Consider the following 19771-nt stretch of genomic DNA (forward strand, 5'->3'; position numbering starts at 1 on the left):
GGATCTTTCCCTGAAAGTTATCCCTGCTGCCGAGAAGATGGAACACCCCGTGGTTCGAAGCAACCGAATCGACGGGCGAGGCAGAGGGGTAAAAGAAAAGGGAAGCAAGATCTCACATGGGATCCAGCCAAGATGCTGGCTGAACTGCCGCAATCCTTTTAGAGTCCTTAAGGGACTACCTCTGATCACATTGTTGTTGTGGTTTACCATGATAAAGGGAAATGAGGGGTTCTTGAATGACATTGATGAGAGACAAAATATGTGGGTAACGTGGTCTAATCAGACTGGACAGGGTAATTTTTGCCTTTCAGTGGCTACCCCTTCAGATCCTTTTTGAACTTGTTTAGTGGGCGCACCTTTAGATGATTCACTCAATGCCACAATGTTTAAAAACTGGACAAAGAATTGGAAAACACCCAAGGAAGCAAACAAAACATTATGTGAAATTCCATCAGGTAAATTCATGATCAATATCTGTGACACAGGTTTAATTCCAGCAAATCCCATTGGTGCTCAGAATTGGTACATTGCTACGGGTTTAAATGGTACCAGGTCAGAACCACAAGAGTTAAGACTGTTAGGTTCAGCCCCCAGCAATTAACTTTTGTCAATTGGGCTGGGAACAATCATGCAAAAAGGTCTCATGGGCCAAATGGTACAAATATTTCTTCACAAAGTTTGTTATATTTGCAAATATATAACAATACATACTGTGGCAATTGGTCTCACAAAGTAAATTCTAGCACTACACCTCTACAATTACCACCTGGTATTTTTCTAATTTGTGGAGATCGTGCATGGCAAGGACTGCCAGCAAACATTTATGGAGGTCTTTGTTATTTTGGGAAATTGACATTGTTTGCACCCACTATACAGCAACTATTAAGAGCCAATAGAACCAGGTTACGAACAAAGAGAAGTGTGTTTCAATTGGGACCAGAATGCAAAGATCAGGTTGAACTTTGGGAACGTCCTACAGTGATTGTGTCATCTATTTTTGCACCCGGAGTATCTAGTGCCCAAGCCTTAACACAGTTACAAAGGCTGGCATGTTGGACAGGAAAACAGTTTAACATTACATCAAAGGTTTTGTCTGATTTGCTTTTGGACATGAACAGTGTTAGACATGCTGTATTGCAGAATAGAGCTGCTACTGATTTTTTGTTATTAGCACAGGGCCATGGCTGTGAAGACTTTGATGGGATGTGTTGCATGAATCTTTCTGACCATTCAGTGTCTATTCATGCTCGTCTTCAACAACTACAGAACAATATGAAAAAATTAACCATGGAAACAAATCCTTTAGAGGAATGGTTTCAATCCCTAGGTCTCACAGGATGGTTAAAAAATTTGGCACAAATGGCAATTATTGTTGATCATTGTGATTATGCTATTGTTTGTTCCTTGGTTGCTGCAATGCTTGCAGAACATGGTAAAGAAGGCTACTTCTGCAGTTTTGTTAGTAAAAAAAGAAAACAGGGTAATTATAGAGGAATGGCTAGCTAGCAGAGGTCATGTTCCCATGCAGCAGTTAGCTGAGAAAGAATTAAACAACAATAGACTGCAGTTGGTGTGAGATGTTGCAGGGTCAGGAAGACCTTGGTGATAATGGATAATTGAGAACAGGACACTGTGATCAGAAGAATGTGAATTCAGCATAGATGAGCGATCACAGGAATGTGGAATTAGGTGGAGTTGACCTTAAATGAAATATCCAATAATGAGCTTGCTTTTGCACTATGTATGAGCCTAATTATTGATGCTATATAAGTGGTTTTAGAGTTACCAATAAATGAGACTTGCTGGTCATTCATTTTGAGTGCTGCATTTCTCCCACCGAACTCATCAAGCACTACCAAGAGTGTCCCAGCCACCTAAACATATTTTCAATGCATTAAGCCAATGTGCTGGTTTACCGCTCTGCTGCAGTGAATTTCCCCAACAATTTGGGCTGAAAAGTCATTTATTTATTGAGTGCAGCAGCTGTAAAGATTAACAGCCGCATCAGAAAGCACCTTCTGACTGCAGCCTCAGTTCCCTCTTCACTGAGAGATCCCCTTATGATGTAACTTAGCCAAACAAAGATAACTTTGGTGAGGATTTAGCAGTGTGAACAGAACACAGTGGATTTCATTATCAAATGCACTCGACTAGTTGGGAAGCAGCTCCCAGGTGGTTCAGCTTGTCCCTGTTCTGCCAGCTCCACTCTGCAGTGTCCATTAGCCATGTCAGTGCCAGAGCCTCCTTGGGTTGCTCTGGATCCCAGAGACACCCTGGCACTTGGAACATATCCCTGGGGAAGATGCTGGGCTAAACTTTGATTGTTTAAAGAAAAAAATCTGTTGCAAAGCTCCAGGCACAGATTTTCACAGAATCCCAGACCAGTCTGGGTCGTGCAAGACCTTAAAATCACCCATTCCCAGCCCATGCACGGCAGGGCCAGCTCCCAGTGTCCCAGGAGCTGCCAGCCCCAATGTCCAGCCTGGCCTTGGGCACTGCCAGGGATCCAGGGGCAGCCCCAGCTGCTCTGGGCACCCTGTGCCAGGGCCTGCCCACCCTCACAGGGAGGAGTTTCTCACCCCGAAGCGAGCTGCTGAGGCCACAGCCCTGAGGGCAAAGCAGGGTCAAACCCCTCCGCAGCCCGCAGCAGGAACTGCTCGCTGGGGATTCCAGGTGGGAATTCCCTGGGCTGCGGCCCCGCCGTGGTCTCTCACGGGCCCGGCAGCTCGTGGGGCTAATTAACAACATCTGTAACTTTTATCTAATTGTGGCCATTATCTGGCTATTATCTCATTGTACATTACTACCATAATATCCCGATGCTGCTGCTGTCCCGCCGGCCCGAGGCCGCCCCCGCCGCCCAGGGCGGGCCCTTACCAGGATCCTGCGGTGCTTCTTCCGCGGATGCGTCGTGTCCCGGTTCCGGTACATGGTGAAGCGCAGGGAGTCGGGGCGCCGCAGCTTCCCGTTGGCGAACCGCACTGCAGGAGAGGAAGCCCATGAGATCCGGGGCCGGCCGCGATCCCCGAGCGGGACCCGTGACCCGCTCCACGCCCCCGGCCCAGACCCGCTCACCGAGCGCCGCTGGCCGCTCCGCCTCGGGGTCCCCGCGGTAGCGCCAGGTGGCGGTGGCCGCGGCCATGGCGGGGGCTGAGTGAGGGGCTGCGGTCAGGACGCGCGTTCCGATGAGGGACCGAGTCGCGCCCCTCCTGTTCCTCCGCCTCTTCCGCCGCTGCCTCCCTTCGTGGCAATAAACTCAGCCCCGATTGGGCGAGGAGAGACTCTGCTACCGCCTATAAGTAACGAGGTCGCCGATTGGCTGTCAGCAGGGCCCGCGCCGACAGCGACCGGAAGTGACGCACTCGGTCGGCGCGGCGGGGCGGGGCGGGCGGGGCCGGAGCGGCGGGAGCGGGGCCGGGGCCGATCCCAATCCCGATCCCAATCCCGATCCTGATCTCAGTCCCCGTTCTGAGCCTCACACGGCCCTTCCAGCACGGACACCGCAGGTGAGCAGCGCGGGGGGCGGTGGTGAGGCGGAGACCAGTGGCCCCCAGCGCCGGGGCGGCACCGGGGCTCTTGGACTCCCCTTTATGTCCCGTGTGCGGCCCAAAACGGAGTCTCCGGGTGTGTCCGCGCCGGTGCTGATGCAGCGCTGAAATGCAGATGCTTCTCTGGGAGTGGCACAAATCTTGGGTGTTCCAGGTGATGCGTAAAGGAAAAAAAAAGGGGAAGAAAAGGCGCTGTCTTGGGAAGAGCAGCTTTCAGCAGGAGACCCCTAGTTATCCCGCAGCCAGTTCGTGTTCCGGAGTTTTCACAGGCTTTAAATTAGTTAATTTTTCTCGTGCTGAATATTCAGCATTCATATCCCCGTTGTAGCTGCTGAGTATCTCCCAATTCTGACTTCATCCGAGGACACACGGTGGGATTCTAGGAATATCCTGTGCAGGGCGATGATCCTGTGCTGGCCAGCAAAGACAGTGATGGTCAAGAAGGAAAAAGCAGAAAACACGTCCATGTTTGAGGATGGATTTTCTGAATCAGCACACTTACATTTGATCCCTCCTGTAAAGTATGATTCTGGCCATGTGACCTTTTATTTTTTGCTGTTTTATGGTCTCGTGTCCATTGATGCTGTCGCATTGCTGTTGGAAAATAAACGTGAGCACAGAAACTTCTGTGTGTGTGCCCTGGATGTGAAGCCTTTCTGCTCATCAAATCTCACACTTTGCTGCTTTTTCATGAGGAAGAGTCGAGATATTGCTCAGAGTCACCTATGTAGTCTTGAAATTAATCTAATAAGATATGACCCATGTTCTCTTAATAAAATTTTAGGGAGAAGCCACCCCTGACTCTTGCCTACTTGTCTTGCTGAGCAGTACAGTGTTTTGCCAGCAGCCCCAGTGTTTGTGGAGGGTTATCTGGTTGTGTGAGCAGTGCATCAGAGGGGGCAGCAGGTTAATATTGTAATCAGAATTCTTTACAGATCAGGATTAAATGTTTTACTTGCGGGTGTGAGGTGACCCATGCTATTTCCAGTTTCCAGCACAGCTGCCTGTGACATGGGTGGTGCTGAGGTCAGCTCTGTGGCAGAACCTGGATTTTCACTGCTTTTCCTTGTTCTCCAGACTGCTGGCTTTGATCCTGTGCCCATGTGGTGGTGGTGAAGTCAGACCACTCACTCTTTGTTTCTCTTTCATCTGTCACCTTTCAGCCAGGTTCACTGCAGCCCGAACAGGACTTCAGCTATAGAATCACACAGCACTTTGGGTTGGAAGGGCACCTTGTCGTGTTCCACTCCCAGCCATGGCAGGGCCAGCTCCCAGTGTCCCAGGAGCTGCCAGCCCCAATGTCCAGCCTGGCCTTGGGCACTGCCAGGGATCCAGGGGCAGCCCCAGCTGCTCTGGGCACCCTGTGCCAGGGCCTGCCCACCCTCACAGGGAGGAATCCCATCCAATGCTACCGTCTTTCGATTTGAGCCCGCTCCCCTTTCTCCTTCACTGCAGACGCTTGTAAATGGTCTTGTACCACCTCCACTGTAGCCCCCTTCAGAACTGGAAGGCCACAGTTATGTCACCCTGCAGCCTTCTCGTCTCCAGGCTGAACAATCCCAACTCCCTTCCCCTTTCCTCACCGCAGAGCTGCTCTATCCCAATGATCAACTTGGTGGCCCATAATGTAGCAGTCTCTGCTGTTTTGCAGGATCATGGATTTCCCAGGGCACTTTGAACAAGTCTTCCAGCAGCTCAACTACCAGAGGCTCCATGGGCAGCTGTGTGACTGCGTCATCGTGGTGGGGAACAGGCATTTCAAGGCGCACCGCTCCGTGCTGGCCGCCTGCAGCACGCACTTCCGCGCGCTCTTCACCGTGGCCGAGGGCGACCAGACCATGAACATGATCCAGTTGGACAGCGAGGTGGTGACGGCCGAGGCCTTCGCCGCGCTCATCGACATGATGTACACGTCCACGCTCATGCTGGGGGAGAGCAACGTGATGGACGTGCTGCTGGCCGCGTCCCACCTGCACCTCAACTCCGTGGTGAAGGCCTGCAAGCACTACCTGACGACGCGGACGCTGCCGCTGTCGCCGCCGAGCGAGCGTGCGCAGGAGCAGAGCGCGCGGCTGCAGCGCTCCTTCATGCTGCAGCAGCTGGGGCTCAGCATCGTCAGCTCGGCGCTGGGCTCCGCGCAGGGCGCCGAGGAGCCGCCCGGCGCCATGGGCCCGGCGCTGCGGGGCGGGCTGGAGCAGCGCGCCGCCTTCCCCATCCGGCGCCTGCACAAGCGCAAGCAGTCCTCCGAGGAGCGCGCCCGCCAGCGCATCCGGCCCGCCTTGGACGAGCCCGTGTCCGACGTGGCCGCAGAGAGCGGGCAGCCCGTCGTCCACTCACGTGAGGATTTCTTCTCTCCAGACTCGCTGAAAATTGTGGACAACTCCAAGGCCGACACGGTTGCTGATAACCAGGAGGACAACACGATCATGTTCGACCAGTCTTTTGGTGCTCAGGAGGATGCCCAAGTGCCCAGCCAGTCTGACAATGGCGGGGGAAACATCTCCCAGATGTCCATGGCATCCCAGGCCACGCAAGTGGAAACCAGCTTCGACCAGGAGGCTGCTGCTGAGAAGAGCAACTTCCCGTGTGAAAATCCAGAGGTGAGCCTGAATGAGAAGGAGCACATGAGGGTGGTGGTGAAGTCTGAGCCCCTGAGCTCCCCAGAGCCTCAGGATGAGGTGAGTGATGTCACCTCCCAGGCAGAGGGCAGCGAGTCTGTGGAGGTGGAAGGAGGAGTGGTGAGCGCAGAGAAGATAGAGCTGAGTCCCGAGAGCAGTGACCGCAGCTTCTCGGACCCTCAGTCCAGCACTGACAGGGTGGGAGACATCCACATTATGGAGGTGTCCAACAACCTGGAGCACAAGTCTTCTTTCAGCATTTCAAATTTTTTAAATAAAAGTAGGGGAGGTGGCTTTGGTGCCAGCCAAAACAACGACGACAACATTCCCAACACCACCAGTGACTGCAGGATGGACAGTGACGCCCCTTATCTGATGAGCCCGGAGTCAGGGCCCACCGGTAGCCACTCATCTGCTGCCGTCTCACACGTCGAGAACCCGTTCAGTGAGCCCGCAGACTCCCACTTCGTGAGGCCCATGCAGGATGTGATGGGTCTGCCGTGCGTGCAGACCTCTGGGTACCGAGCAGCGGAGCAGTTCGGCATGGATTTCCCACGCTCAGGCCTGGGCTTGCACTCGCTGTCCCGGGCCATGATGGGCTCAGTGAGAGGTGGAGCTGGTGGCTTTCCTGGCTACCGCCGCATTGCCCCCAAGATGCCCGTGGTGACCTCTGTGCGGGGCTCGCAGCTGCAGGAGAGCTCCTCGGGGTCCCAGCTGATGATGAACGGGAGCGCTTCCTTCGAGAGCGGGCACCTGTCGCAGCCGGGCCCGCCGCAGCTGACGCGGGCGTCCGCCGACGTCCTGTCCAAGTGCAAGAAGGCTCTGTCGGAGCACAACGTGCTGGTGGTGGAGGGCGCGCGCAAGTACGCCTGCAAGATCTGCTGCAAGACCTTCCTGACGCTCACGGACTGCAAGAAGCACATCCGTGTGCACACGGGGGAGAAGCCCTACGCCTGCCTCAAGTGTGGCAAGCGCTTCAGCCAGTCCAGCCACCTCTACAAACACTCTAAGACCACCTGCCTTAGGTGGCAGAGCAGCAACCTGCCCAGCAGCTTGCTGTAACCTGCTGCCCCGGGCCCGGAGGAGCCTCGCTGCGGGCGGGGATGCTCCGGCGGGCGGACACCGGCGTGCCGCGGTGCCACACACAGTCTTGGCTCTGCCATTGGGGATATCCGGTACCTACCTCGCGGGTGTCGCCGCCGGGAGCCGCGCGGCGGGGATGGGGATGTGACCCCCTCGGCGAAGCAGCCCCTTTGCAGGGCAGAGGGGTGACAGCACGGGGGTCTCCTGATATAGCACGGTTTGAGAACAAGAAACTGACGTGCGCGATTCTTTTTGGTTTTTTTTTTTTTCTCTCTAGAGCATTTTGTAACAGTGGAAGCATTTAAATGATTACTGTAACCTGAATTGCTGCATTATGTGAGGACAGTGCTGCAGACTCCTTACCTTTAAAAGAGAAAAAAGCTTAGGCTGCACCTGTCTGACATAATGCTTTAAAATACGCTACTTATGACAATAGTTCTAGGATTATGAATGTATGTTTGGCTGTTTTGTAGTAAAGGACACTGTGTAATCAAGGTGCTTAAATTAAATCCCAGACAAGTAACTTTCGGACTGCCAGGTGTACATATAACTCTAAGACAGCAAGATTTGGATGTTTGGCTGGTTTTTTTTTTTCTGTAGAAACGAGTATTAAGTGATAAGTGAAGTATTGTCTCTTGTTTGTGCTATTCCTAGCAGTATTTTAACCAGTTTGTATCTCCTATGTTACAATTCTATATACGCAGAAGTTTGAACAGAGCTTGTCTTTGTCTGTTGTTTTGAAGGAGAGGGAATTTGTGATGGCTTTTTTTGCCACGTAAGGCAGTATCTTGCTGTTCCCAGATGCCCACAGTCCATCTGGTCCCCGTTGTGGCGTAAGCACGTTGTCTTTTTCTCTTGTCTCCAGGCTTTAATTTCCTGCCCTGCACACTTAGTGACTTTGCAGCTGTGGATCTGTCCTTGGATGCAATCGCTCCTAGGTCAGAGCAATCCTCTTTTGCCATATTGCACAGAATCACGGAATGTGCTGAGTTGGAAGGGACCTCTCAGGACCATTGTGTCCAGCCCCTGGCCTTGCAGAGGATACCACAACAATCCCATCTTGTGCCTGAGGGCAATGTGCAAACACTTGTTTGCGTCATGCAGCCTTGGGGTTGTGACCCTGTCCCTGGGGCGGTTGTTCAGTGCCAGACCACCCTTGGGATGAAAAACCTTTCCTGATAGCCAACCTAAACCTCCCCTGACTCAGCCTCAGCCGTTTTCTCAAGGCCTGTCACTGGTCACGAGAGTGAAGAGATCTGTACCTGCCCTTCTGCTGCCCCTCAGGAGGATGTTGAAGATACCACTGAGGTCTGGCCTCAGTCTCCTCCAGGCTGAGCAAACCAAGTGCTCTCAGCCGCTCCTTGTAATGCTTCTCCAGACCAACCTCATGTCCTCCTTTGGACATTCTCTAACAGCTTAATGTCTTTCATATGATGGTGCTCAAAATTGCCTGCAGCACTTGAGGTGAGGCTGCCCCAGGGCAGAGCAGAGCAGAGCAGGACAATCCCCTCCCTCACCTGGCTAGTGATACCCTCAGCACATGCTTGGCCCTCCTGGCTGCCAGGGCACTGCTGGCTTCTGTTCTGTAAAATGTCCTTGTCACATCCATCTAGGATAGTGTCATCAAAGTACTTTTCCCCATACATTTAAAAAAAGCTAATGTAAATTTAATTTTAAAAACTGGCACTGTAGACATGCAGCAGAAATTTGTCATTCTCCATGTGAGTCATGTAAATCTCCTTTTAATTTCCTCTTCTTTGGTGCCACCATAACCTAACACTGCCTGCAATCTCCTTTCTTCCTTGTCAGAGGTGCACACGAACTGGTGCTCAGTGTTCTTAGGTTTTAAAATAAACTTTGAGAGCGCTTGTGCTGATGATAAATGCTGCTCAGCCGAGCAGGGGCTGGCTCAGGGCTGAGTGTGTCCTGCTCAGGTGAGACAGAGGAGTTCCTGCACCTGCCCTAGCAGCGTGTTGTTTGCACCTTGGCCATCTGAGGAATGCAGAAACCCAGGAGATGGTTGGATTAATTCCTTGAAAATGTTCACATTTTGTTACAGGGTTTACTTAATGGTCATATGTCTGGCTCCTCATTTTTTCTTTTAAGCATTACAATAACACATTTTTTTAAAAGCAGTGGGATATGCTGTGTTTTGTTTTAAATAATTTCAGTGTTGGGGACTAACAGCATTGAGCTGCATAAACACTCTCCCAAATATCAATAAAATGCAATATTTTGTACTTTAATATTTTCTTGTGTTGCTTTATTAAGTAACACTCTGTTTTGTCTTCATTGCATTTCTAGTGTTTTGCTTTTTAAAAACAAGGCTTGTTTTTTTTTTTTTCAGTTTCCTTTAGCATGTCCAAATCTGTTGAATTTTACAGTGTTTGGGAATAAAGCATCTCTTTGTGCAAGGAGACTAATTAGGAACTAATGAGAAGATGAACACTTAACTGGACTTTTGAACTGTTCTTATAAAAATTTTTATGTGGAATGTCAGTGCAGGAGGACTTCTGTATTCTTTCTTTCAGAAAGAGTTTGGAGCATTTTTGGAAGCAGCAGCTTTAAATGCCATTGTCAGTTGCTGTGCAGAGGGGCAGTTGCAGGCCTGGAGCCTGCAGCTGCTTCATGGCTTTCTGAGTCTTCCTGAACGAAGCAATAAATTCCTGGGAATAGCATAAATAAACACCTGGGGCCTGAGCTGCCTGCTGCAGTGCAGGTGTCTCACCCCACAGCCTGGAGAGCTTATGCCACTGAACTGTGCTCAGAATTGAACTGTGCAAGCGGGATCTCGCATGGAGGTGTCGGGGTGTCTGTTCTAAAACACCTGGAAATAAACCCTACGTTTTTGTGTTGCTGTGTCTGACTGCCTTCACTGGTTTGGTGCTCTCCACACCAGCCTGTCCAGAAAAAAATCGTGACTGCAAAAGGGATGGTATGAACCTGACCTTGGTAATAATTTTGTCCCAGTTTTTTGTAAGAACTTAAATGAAGCAGTATCTGCAGAGCAGCTGTAAAATTCATGATCCGTGGTCACTGCTGCTCTTGAATTCCTCCTGGGAGGATGTCACAGGTGCAGGAGGTGCTTGTCTCAAAGGAGTTACGATATGGACACCTGAGCCCAGGGCCCCAGTCCCTGTAGCAGCTGATTTACCAGCTCCTGTTTGTTTGTTACGGCACCTGGGCAATCTGACACACCTGCTCAGACACCAGGTCATTCCCTGCCATCATCAGGGAGCACAGGAACCTCTGGGGTACTCGGTCACCGTCCTTCAGCAGCTCCACCAGCAGCAGAATCTTCAGTGTCAGCACTCAGGAATCTCGGAGACCAGTGAGCTCCCGCACTGGACTCGTGCCCTGGGTTTTCACAGCAAAGCCAATCCTGATTTCCACTGCGTCGTTTGGAAACTCCCCAGACAGCTGGGATGCCCAGAGCACACTCCCTTCCTCCCCACCACCATGGCCACAAGCATTTCCTGCTCGCTCCAGGTTACAAACCTCTGGAACTACTGACAGGCCAGCACAAGGCAATCAGCCGTGCTCATGAATCAAAACTTACTGAAAAATGTGTCAGAATCCCTCCCAGCCCTGATGCAGGGCAACCCCCAACAGCCATGACTGCTATCAGAGAGTGCTTTGTTGAGCATCCAAGAAAGGCCAGCAGAGTTTGGCACAAGGGATGTTTGCTGTGGGGCAGGAAGAGGCACAGAGTGTGCTGGCTGAGCTTTAGCTCCAGTTACAGGCTTTGTGCCGTGCTCTGGCTCCCTCCCCACAGCGGGATTTTGCTGCTGCCAGCTGCGCACCCGACACTTCCCTCCTGCTCATTGCAATTCCTCACTCCTCCCCTTGTGCTGCTGTCCCCAAAAAGTGCTGGTTCCATCTGTCCCCTGCAGGGTGAAGGCACAGGGTGAAGGCACAGCTGGCTGTGGGGCAGTGGGGCTTGTCCTGGGGGAAAGCAGTGGGAAAACCTGCACAAATCCATCTCAGCGGGACGGGTCAGCCACCAGCACCGCTGCTCAACCTGGGCGTGCCAAAAGGGCTCCTGTGTCCTCTGCGGGCCTGGACACCAGGGAGTGCTGTGATGGACTGGGAGGAACAGGAGGAGGATGGCTGATGGAGAGCCACTGCTGAAAAGGAACCCGAGTCCGGGTGTGCAGTGTTCCCTGGCACGAGGACTGGGAGCACTTGGAGCTGGAGGGACACTGGTTTAACACTGGTGAGAGTGACCTCCCCATCCTGCTGTGGGGACACCTGTGGGGACACCTGTGGGGTGGCTGGTGGCTGTGGCTGGGCTGTGACAGGGCTGCCCTGTCTGCCACATGTCAGTGGTGATGGGCAGGGAGGGGCAGTGGCAAGGTCAGCGCACACCCTGGGGCTGATCCACCCCCGTCCTGCAGGATGGGCCACCTGGACGCTGGGCTCATCACACCTGTGGCTGCCCATGCCCTGGAAGTGTCCAAAGCCAGGCTGGACAGGGCTTGGACCAGTCTGGGACAGTGGAAGGTCTCCTGCCCCTGGTAGGTGGGGTGGGATGAGATGATCCATAAGGTCCCTTCCAACCCAACCTTTCCATGATTCTGTGATTGGTGGCATGGAGAGGTGTGCTCCATGTTCCAGCCCCCAATTTATGGAACTGGGACAGTGGCTGCAGGACACATGAATCCCCAAAGCCCTTGAGACGTGCCCATCAGGCCTCTCCTGGCAGCTGGAGGCTCAGGCCCCATTCAGACTCTCCTGTTCACCAACAAATGTCACTGCATGTCTGAGAAACACGAGGGGAGCTGCAGCCAGAACCCACAAAGGGGTAGCAGAACTTTCCAGTGAATTCCAGGTTGCCATCCGCTTTGGAGCTGTGCCTGGAATTGGTTATGGATACAAAAGGCAGAGCTGGAGGTTCCTGGGGAGCTGCAAAAGCCTGTTCTGTGCTTCTCTTTACACCCCTCAGGCAGAGGATCGTGCGGTGCCACTGATTACATAGCACCACTTGATGTGTGGGCTGGCAGCAGCTCCTGTGCCAGCAGCAGCCTGCATGGACAAAGCTGCTACCTCTCCTCCCCTCCTGGCTACAAGCCCAGCTAAGGCACTCCTGGCCTCTCCCTGTGACCAGGAGCCCGGTTTTGAGGATGGATGCTGCTGCAGCAGCTCCCTTATGGCAGTTCCAGCTTGGGAAACATTCTCCAGTCCAGGGCCAACCCCTTCCCATGGCCTGCTGGCACCCACAGCACGCTCCAGCACTGGGCCTGTTCTCAAATGACACGAGCACAACACATTGGCTGCTTCTCTTTAATGGCTCCTGGCCACTGCAGGGGAGGGGACACAGGCTGGCCTCGGCACCGCGTCCGTCCCACGACTGCTGGAGCAGGGCCTGGCCACCACAGCTTCAGCTCGAGCAGGGCCTGGCCATCACAGCTTCAGCTCGTGGGGCATGGGCTCCCCTCGCAGCCCAGCCAGCAGGTTGTTGGCTGCCAGCACTGCCATGGTGCTCCTGGTGGCGTACGTGGCGCTCCCGATGTGCGGCAGGATCACTGCAGGGACAGGAGGGACACTGCTCACCTCTCACCTTCACACGCCCCCAGCCGCCCCTTTCAGGGCTGTCAGAGGTACAGTGTCCACAGAGATGTTATTTGTGTGTTAATAAATGTGTAGGATTACTGGTATAAGTAATGTATTCAATAAATACACATGTATGAATTACATCCTGACTGGTCTGGTTTCAGAGCTCTCAAATCTCCAAGTCCTGCAAATATTTCCAGAAAGGCTCTGCTCTTACCACTCCTCACACTGCCTACTTTGTGAAACAGTGCAAACGAACAAAAAATGAGCTTTAGCAAAAAGCTAAAACAACAGGTACAGGTTTGTATTTCGGAAACAGACAGTCATGGGCTGTTCCAAATTTTCATGGATGTCCCTATGGTTTCTTTGTGGAACATACTTTTCCTACTCCAGAAACCCCATCCCCCTGCAGGGAGGACATCCTGTGAGACACCAGCTGTTGGGGAAGGTGAAACAGGGAAACCTTATGAATGTGATTGTTTGGCACTAGTTTGTGAAAATATGAAGGCTAGAATCAAAGTAGAAATGAAAGCCTGCTTTGAGTTATAGGATACTGAGTACTGGTTAACCAAAGAACAATAGTCTAGCCAGCTAGAGGAGAATCCCTGTTGATGAAACAATGTCCTTCTGCTGATAAGAAGAGTCCAAAAGTAAAGAAGCAAGGAAAGAACTTGTAAAGCTCTGTAGAGTATAAAATGCAACACTGTATGTTAATATAGGGAAGCTCATAGGCTGGATGTAAATTCTCTAGTGGGTGTGTCTCATGGTGATTGGTTACTAAGAATTAGAATATTAGAAAAAGATATATTGGATTGTAACAAGAACTTCGCTCTCTTACCTCTTAGCTCTTCTCTCTTCTCTCTTACCTCTGAAACCCTCCCCCTTATCCCTCTCCCCCTCTCCCCCACTCTTAACTCTCAGCCCCCTCTCCCTGCTCCTACCCCTCTCATCCTCCCTGCTCATTCCCTCTGGTTTTTCCCTCTTTCCCTCTGTTTCTCTTACTCCCTCCCTCCCCCTTCCAACCTCACCTCCCCTGCTCTCCCTGCTCTCTCCCCTCCCCTGGACCACGAGGACGCCGAGGCTGGTGGTGGACACGGGTCTCCCCTCCTTTTACCCTTATAATAAATTGCTTATACCTGAACAGCCTGACCCTGGAGAAGTCTCTCACCGCGAGCGAGCGATGAATACACACCAATAACCAGCCAAGCAAGCTCCTTCCTAGCCATCCTTCCTCACCTGCATCATCCTCCTCCAGAGAACACAGGTCTCAGTCCTGGACCTGCCCAATGTCCCACCTTCCCGATGCCTGGAACTATCCAGGTAACATGCTGCAGCCTGGCTAGCCCAGCAGCACTCCTTGTAGCCAGTGGGAAACTTTTCTAGCACAGTCTGTGCCCAGGAGCCCACAGAACACCTGAGCTGGACAGGGCTGAGCTGGTTTCTCATTCATGCACCTGCCGATACCAGAACCTCCATGAATTTCACACACTGAATGAAGAGCCATCATGAAGGTACTAAAACTGAGTTTATCTCAATGGCTTTCTGGAAAATTAGAACAGCTCCCCACACTTGTTTGACATCGTGTTGATGAGTGTTTACCCCACAGCAGCTCCCTGCACTCTACAGTAGCCCACCTAAGTACACCTGACCTGCCTGTCCTGTGCTCTGGTGCCCACTGCCAGCAGTGGGGCCCGGGGGTCCCTGTCACACCCATCTCTGGGCCCCCGAGGCAGCACCTGCTGCAGGAGGGGTCTGAGCACCCCAGACACTCACCACAGTTCTTGAGGGACAGCAGGGGGTGGTCAGTGGGCAGTGGCTCCGGAGTGGTCACGTCCAGGCCGGCAGCTGCGATCTGGCCATGGGCCAGTGCCTCGTACAGGTCCTCCTGGTTCACCACAGCCCCCCTGCAAGGGGCTGGTGTCACTGCTGAGGGGCCTGCTGGCCCCCAGGGCACAGAGGCAGAGGCTGCCCAGGGCTGCCTAAGCAGAGGTCAGACCCCCTCTGGATGTGCCTGAACCTCCCAGCAGTGAGCTGAAGAGCTGGGTGCTCCCTGAACACTTTATCTTGCCTTTGGTTCAATCCCAAGGGGCCTTGGGCAAACGTAGCCAGTGGCTGCAGCCACAAGGGCTGTTTGTGTGTCTGCACTCACAGCCCAGCAGATCCCCTACACTCACAGCGTGGAAGGGCGACAGCCACTCTCCCAGGCACGCCTCTGGGCTGCCAGTACCTGCTTGTGTTGACGAACACAGAAGTCTTCTTCATCCTGCCAAAGAAGTCCTTGTTGCACATCCCCTGGGTAGCTGGTGTCAGGGCACAAGTCACCACTACAAAGTCTGACTCCTCGGCCAGCCTCGTGAGAGGGACTGGGGGAAGAAGCACAGAAACATCCCACTGCAGCCAACACCTTCCCTCAGCAGAACTCCAGGAGCAGTCCCTCCTGTCCTCCCAGCAGGTCACCTGGGCACTCAGCCCCATGGGGACAGTCCACAAGACCCTCCCCTCCTCCTAGGAGCAGCTGTCACATTTTGCCTCTGTTCACTGTGTCCAACTTCCTTGTGGGAATAAAACTGACAGCAATTCACCAGGGCACAGACACAGGGAAGGGGAGCAGTGGCAGGATCAGCTGCAGGCTGGAGTTCTTGGTGGTCTGATGAACCCCTGCATGCCCAGCCTTTGCCTGGCTCGTAGGAGGCAGGGTCCTCCCTGCCACCCCCACTGTGGGGTCTGGGATGGGGCACTCCTCCCCTTGCACTGGGTACACCCAGGAGCCCCCCAGCTCCCCCAGCCCTCCCTCCACTGGCCACCCTGCAGGTGACAAACCCTGTGAGTGACACCCCTGCAGCTGTCCCAGCCCTGGTGCTCCACGACTGGTGACTGACACCCCCCCCACCCTGGTGCCATCCTTACCAAACTCAGCCCCAAACTCTGCCGCACTCTCCGGTTTTGGGCCACTGCCAGTGTACAGAAACTTCCTGACCCCAAACGGCTTCAGGCGCCGGGCAACTGCCTGTCCTAAGAGTGAGGGAGAAAGGTGTTGGGCTGCTGTGCTCCACAGCACCTGTGGGGACCAGCACCTGAAGCCACTGCAGGGCTGCTGCAGCGGGATCCCTCCTTCCTGGCTGCTCCCAGCCCTGACTGCAGGGTGGGGTTGGAGGGTTCTGCTGTGGAAAGGGGCCCATGGACACTGACCCCGTGGCTACCCCCAGGAACACTGCCCTGGGGAGCAAGGACAGGAATGGCTGCCTGCTGGCAAAGTCCACAGCTGGATGGTGTCGAGCGCTGTGTGGACTTTGCCACCGCATTTGTGTAACTGAGCACTGGGGCGGGCACAGATTGCTGCTGGGCTGCAGGTGGCGGGAGCACAGGCACACCTGAGGCTCTGAGCTGCTGAGCCAGTCCAGCTTCTGGGAGAGGCTCCTCTTGCTGTGCTCAGGGGGTTTACACAGGTGAGCTCCAGGGCACCACCTTGGCTGAGTCAGAGTCCCAGAACAGTCTGGATTGGAAAAGACTGCAAGGACCACCTCACTCCAACCCTCCCACTTCCAGCAGGGGCACCCTCCAGTAGCCCAAATTGGAGGTGATGCTCCAAACCCACCCTGGCACAGCTGCAGACGCAGAAATCTCTGAACCGGACTTACCTATCCTGCCCAGCCCGATGATGCCCACGGTGCTGTCGGACAGGCCATACCCACACATCCACAGGGGCTTCCACGTTGTCCAGCCGCCACTGGCAGAGAGAGCGGGACAGGAGCAGGAGTCATGGAAAGGTGTTGAGAGCCCAGCCCAGGTGCTCGGTGTGAGCAGCATGAGACAGCAGCCCCTCGTCACCAGCCCGCGGGGCACAGCTCTGGCGCTGACCCCAGTGCTCACTCACCTCTTCACCTGCTCTGTTGCCTCCGGCAGCCGGCGGCAGGCGGCCAGCAGCAGGGCCACGGACAGCTCAGCGGTGGCGTCGGTCAGCACGTCGGGGGTGTACCCCACACGGATCCCCCTGCCAGCCAGACGGGGCTCTGGGGCTGGCGTCCCCAGGCTGGCTGCCAGCACTGGGCCGGTCCCACCTACCCAGGGACATCCCTTCGGCTCCCGGCCCTCCTGCCACACCCTTTCCCACCTGGTCCTTGCCTCGGCCCAGCACCCAAATGCTTCTCCGGGCCTGGGGTGTGGGGTGACCCCAGCCATGATCCGGCAGCAGAGGGGTGCAGGTAGCGGACCCCACCCAGCGCCGCACTCTGTGAAAACCCCGGTGCCACCGGGACCGGCGGGGTGTGGGGTGTGTGGGGGGAAGGCTCCAGCACCGGGGGACAGCGCAGGGGGGTGCAGGGCACGGGGGAGAGGTCCGGGAGGTGTCAGAGCTGGCGGGGGACAGAGCAGGAGAGGAGCGGGGCAGCGTTACCGCTTCTTGATCTCGTCCAGGGCGAGGTGGTCGAAGCCCACGGACAAAGTGCTGATGACCTTCAGGTCGGGCCCTGTAAGACACGATCGGCGCTGCCGGGCCTGTCCCGAGGGCCCGGGGGTGTCGGGGGGGACAAGGGGGCCCCGCACGCACCGGCCGCGTCCAGCACCTCGCGGTCGATGCGGTCCGAGAGCAGGCACAGCAACCCGCGCGTCCCCGCCACGCCCGCCAGCAGCTCGGCCCGCGGCACCGGCTCCTCCGAGTCCCACTGCTGCACCCGGTACCTGCGGCGGCAGCGCCACTGGAACCGGCACCGGCACCGGCACCGGGACCCGCGCCGGGACCGGCACCGGCACCGGGACCCGCGCCGGGACCGGCACCGGGACCCGCACTATAGAACCCGCACCGGGACCCGCACTATAGAACCCGCACCGCGACCGGCACCGGGACCCGAGCTGGCACCGTCACTGCAGCGGGACCTGCAGCGCCCGCGCTCACCCGCTGGCCTGGGACAGCACCCGCAGCCCCTCGGGCGGGATCCGCCGTGTCACGAACACCGACATGGCCGCTGCCGCCGTCCGTGCCGCCCGTGCGCCCGCCAGCGCCCCGGCAGCCGCGATCAGCCCCGAACAGACCGGAACAGCCGGAACGGCGCGGGACGGACCGGAACAGCCGGGACACGGGATAGGCCCCGGCCCCGGCCCCGAGCGCGCAGGTGTGTCCGTGTCTGTCTGTCCATCAGGACGGACGGACATCCCCGCAGCCGCGTGTCCGCCCGTGCTCGGACATGTGGACATTTCCGCACAGGAAAAGGAGCTCAGGGGGCCCTTGTGGCTCTGCACAAGTCCCTGGCAGGAGGGGACAGCCGGGGGGATTTGGGATCTGCTCCCAGGAACAGGGACAGGAGGAGAGGGAACGGCCTCAGGCTGGGCCAGGGGAGCTCAGGGGGGACAGCAGCAGGAATTTCCCCATGGAAAGGGAGCTCAGCCCCTGGAACTGCCCAGGGAGGGTTGCAGTGCCCATCCCTGGAGGTGTCCAAGGAATTGTTGGATGTGGCACTCAGGGCTCTGGGCTGGGGACAGGGTGGGCGTCAGTGATGTCAGAGTTCTTGTGCAGCCTAATGGATTCAGTGGTGCTGCGATATCCACAGGCGTGTTCACCTCGGTGCTCACCCACAGGTCTGTGTGCACACTGTACCTGCGTGTTCAGGTACGGACATTCTTACACACCACAACGCCGGGAGCTGTTCTGCTGTGAATTCCCCCCACAGCTTCTGGTGGCAGCTTTGGGGCATCCCAGAGCCTCGGGATGGGTCCACTGCCACCTCTCACTGCACTGAACCGACTCTGCTCATTAATTAACCCAGATTTGAATTGTCTGGAGACCTGATTCGAGCACGTTCTATGGCTGCAGGTACGGGGCAGGGGAGCCCAAGGGAGCTGTGAGCTCCACAGCTCTGCTGCCTTTGGAAGGAGCACAGAGGCAGACAGGTAAAGATGACACATTTGTGGGCAGAGGGAGCATGGAGTTTGAGGTATAGATGCCAGAGTATTGCTCCACGTGGGATTCATTCTGCTGCTTCAGCTGGAATTTCCCTTTATCGTGGTGTACCATCAGCATGCTGTCAGATGATGCTAGCAGAATTGTTTTTCTTTTTTAATAATTGCTTGAAAGTTTGTTTTATACAGCTGAACTGGGTATCATTTGAGCTGACACCTTATCTGCCTCCCTGATCAGTCTGGATTAGAGTCGGGAGTACCTCTGCTCTCCAGTGCAATGCCTCCAGCCTCATCCTGCTGGGGTTTTCCCATTCCCGCTTCCCGGTCCCAGTGGATGTGGTGGAGTCTCTCCCTCAGACACTTCAGCGACCTCCAAGCTCTGGGTCAGTGGCACCAGAGAGATGGAGACCCCCAGAGAGGATTTATTTACAAAACAAAGTGCACAGTTCTGGCCACAACGTGTTTTTATCACTTAAAAGCACCCATAAACAAGGATGTGTCGTTCATTGTGGTTCAGTGTGGAGTCCCCCAGCCCTCCCTGTTCCCTCTGAAGGTGGTGGTGCTGTGTTCCTGCACTGCACCTCTCAGGAGCCCTTGGCAGCTGAGTCACAGGGTCACCCAGCTCTGGAAACAATCCCTTCTTTCCCATTTCGGTGTTTTCCGGATAAACCCCACACGCATACGTAAACGCCTAATTCTGCTTGCACCCTGTGATCTGTTGCAGGCAGAGCTGGCTGTCCCACCTTTGGGAAACTGGAAACCTTTCAGAAAGAGCTGGAACAGTGGGAGAGGAATGGATGATGGGACTCCCATTAGTCTCCCACCCCTCTCTGCCACCCAGGTGTGGGCTGCCACACTTCCACACTCCCACATCCCCCTCTTGCTGCCAAGTGGGAAGGACATGCCACCCTCTCTGGTACAGCTGGAGTATGACCAGTGCCAGGCTGGGGCAGAAGAAACTGCCAGCCTTCCCTCTCTGAATGGAAACACCAGGAACCCCAGAGAGATGGCTGCTCTCCAGAGGATACAGGAGCATGGAGGTGTGGCAGCCCCTTGTATGGCATCCCATCCCATCCC

The 19771-nt window shown here is 55.1% G+C and overlaps 3 protein-coding genes across 4 annotated transcripts in view; 1 reads left to right on the forward strand and 2 right to left on the reverse strand.

Moving 5' to 3' along the window:
- POLR1E (RNA polymerase I subunit E) overlaps nucleotides 1-3227 on the reverse strand; it is a 16747-nt gene extending 13520 nt beyond the window's left edge. The window contains exons 1-2 of the mRNA XM_033520489.1: nucleotides 3076-3227; nucleotides 2878-2981 (exon numbers count right to left, since the gene is read on the reverse strand). Coding sequence (XP_033376380.1) covers nucleotides 2878-2981; nucleotides 3076-3142 — 171 coding nt within the window. The 5' untranslated portion in view covers nucleotides 3143-3227. The remainder of the gene's footprint in view (nucleotides 1-2877; nucleotides 2982-3075) is intronic.
- A 162-nt stretch (nucleotides 3228-3389) lies between these two features.
- Nucleotides 3390-10106, forward strand: LOC107215882 (zinc finger and BTB domain-containing protein 5). Its single transcript, XM_033520488.1, has 2 exons — nucleotides 3390-3506; nucleotides 5200-10106. Exon 2 carries the CDS (start codon nucleotides 5204-5206, stop codon nucleotides 7226-7228), a length of 2025 nt encoding a protein of 674 aa, XP_033376379.1. The 5' UTR covers nucleotides 3390-3506; nucleotides 5200-5203; the 3' UTR covers nucleotides 7229-10106.
- Nucleotides 10107-12518: 2412 nt separating this feature from the next.
- On the reverse strand, nucleotides 12519-17851 carry GRHPR (glyoxylate and hydroxypyruvate reductase). 2 transcript variants are annotated; one of them, XM_015652090.3, is made up of 9 exons: nucleotides 17694-17851; nucleotides 17349-17479; nucleotides 17196-17268; nucleotides 16677-16793; nucleotides 16441-16529; nucleotides 15710-15814; nucleotides 15030-15165; nucleotides 14576-14706; nucleotides 12519-12774 (listed from the first exon to the last, which is right to left on the reverse strand). In XM_015652090.3, the coding sequence occupies exons 1-9, from the start codon at nucleotides 17756-17758 to the stop codon at nucleotides 12653-12655; spliced, it is 969 nt and encodes a 322-aa protein (XP_015507576.1). In that variant the 5' UTR covers nucleotides 17759-17851; the 3' UTR covers nucleotides 12519-12652. The 2 variants fall into 2 exon arrangements, with proteins under 2 accessions (XP_015507576.1, XP_015507577.1); XM_015652091.3 differs by lacking the exon at nucleotides 17349-17479 and having other exon boundaries at nucleotides 16677-17268; nucleotides 17694-17770.
- Between the last annotated feature and the right edge of the window lie 1920 nt (nucleotides 17852-19771).

The sequence above is a fragment of the Parus major genome, chromosome Z (genome assembly GCF_001522545.3).
Source record: "Parus major isolate Abel chromosome Z, Parus_major1.1, whole genome shotgun sequence".
Taxonomy (NCBI): Eukaryota; Metazoa; Chordata; class Aves; order Passeriformes; family Paridae; genus Parus; species Parus major.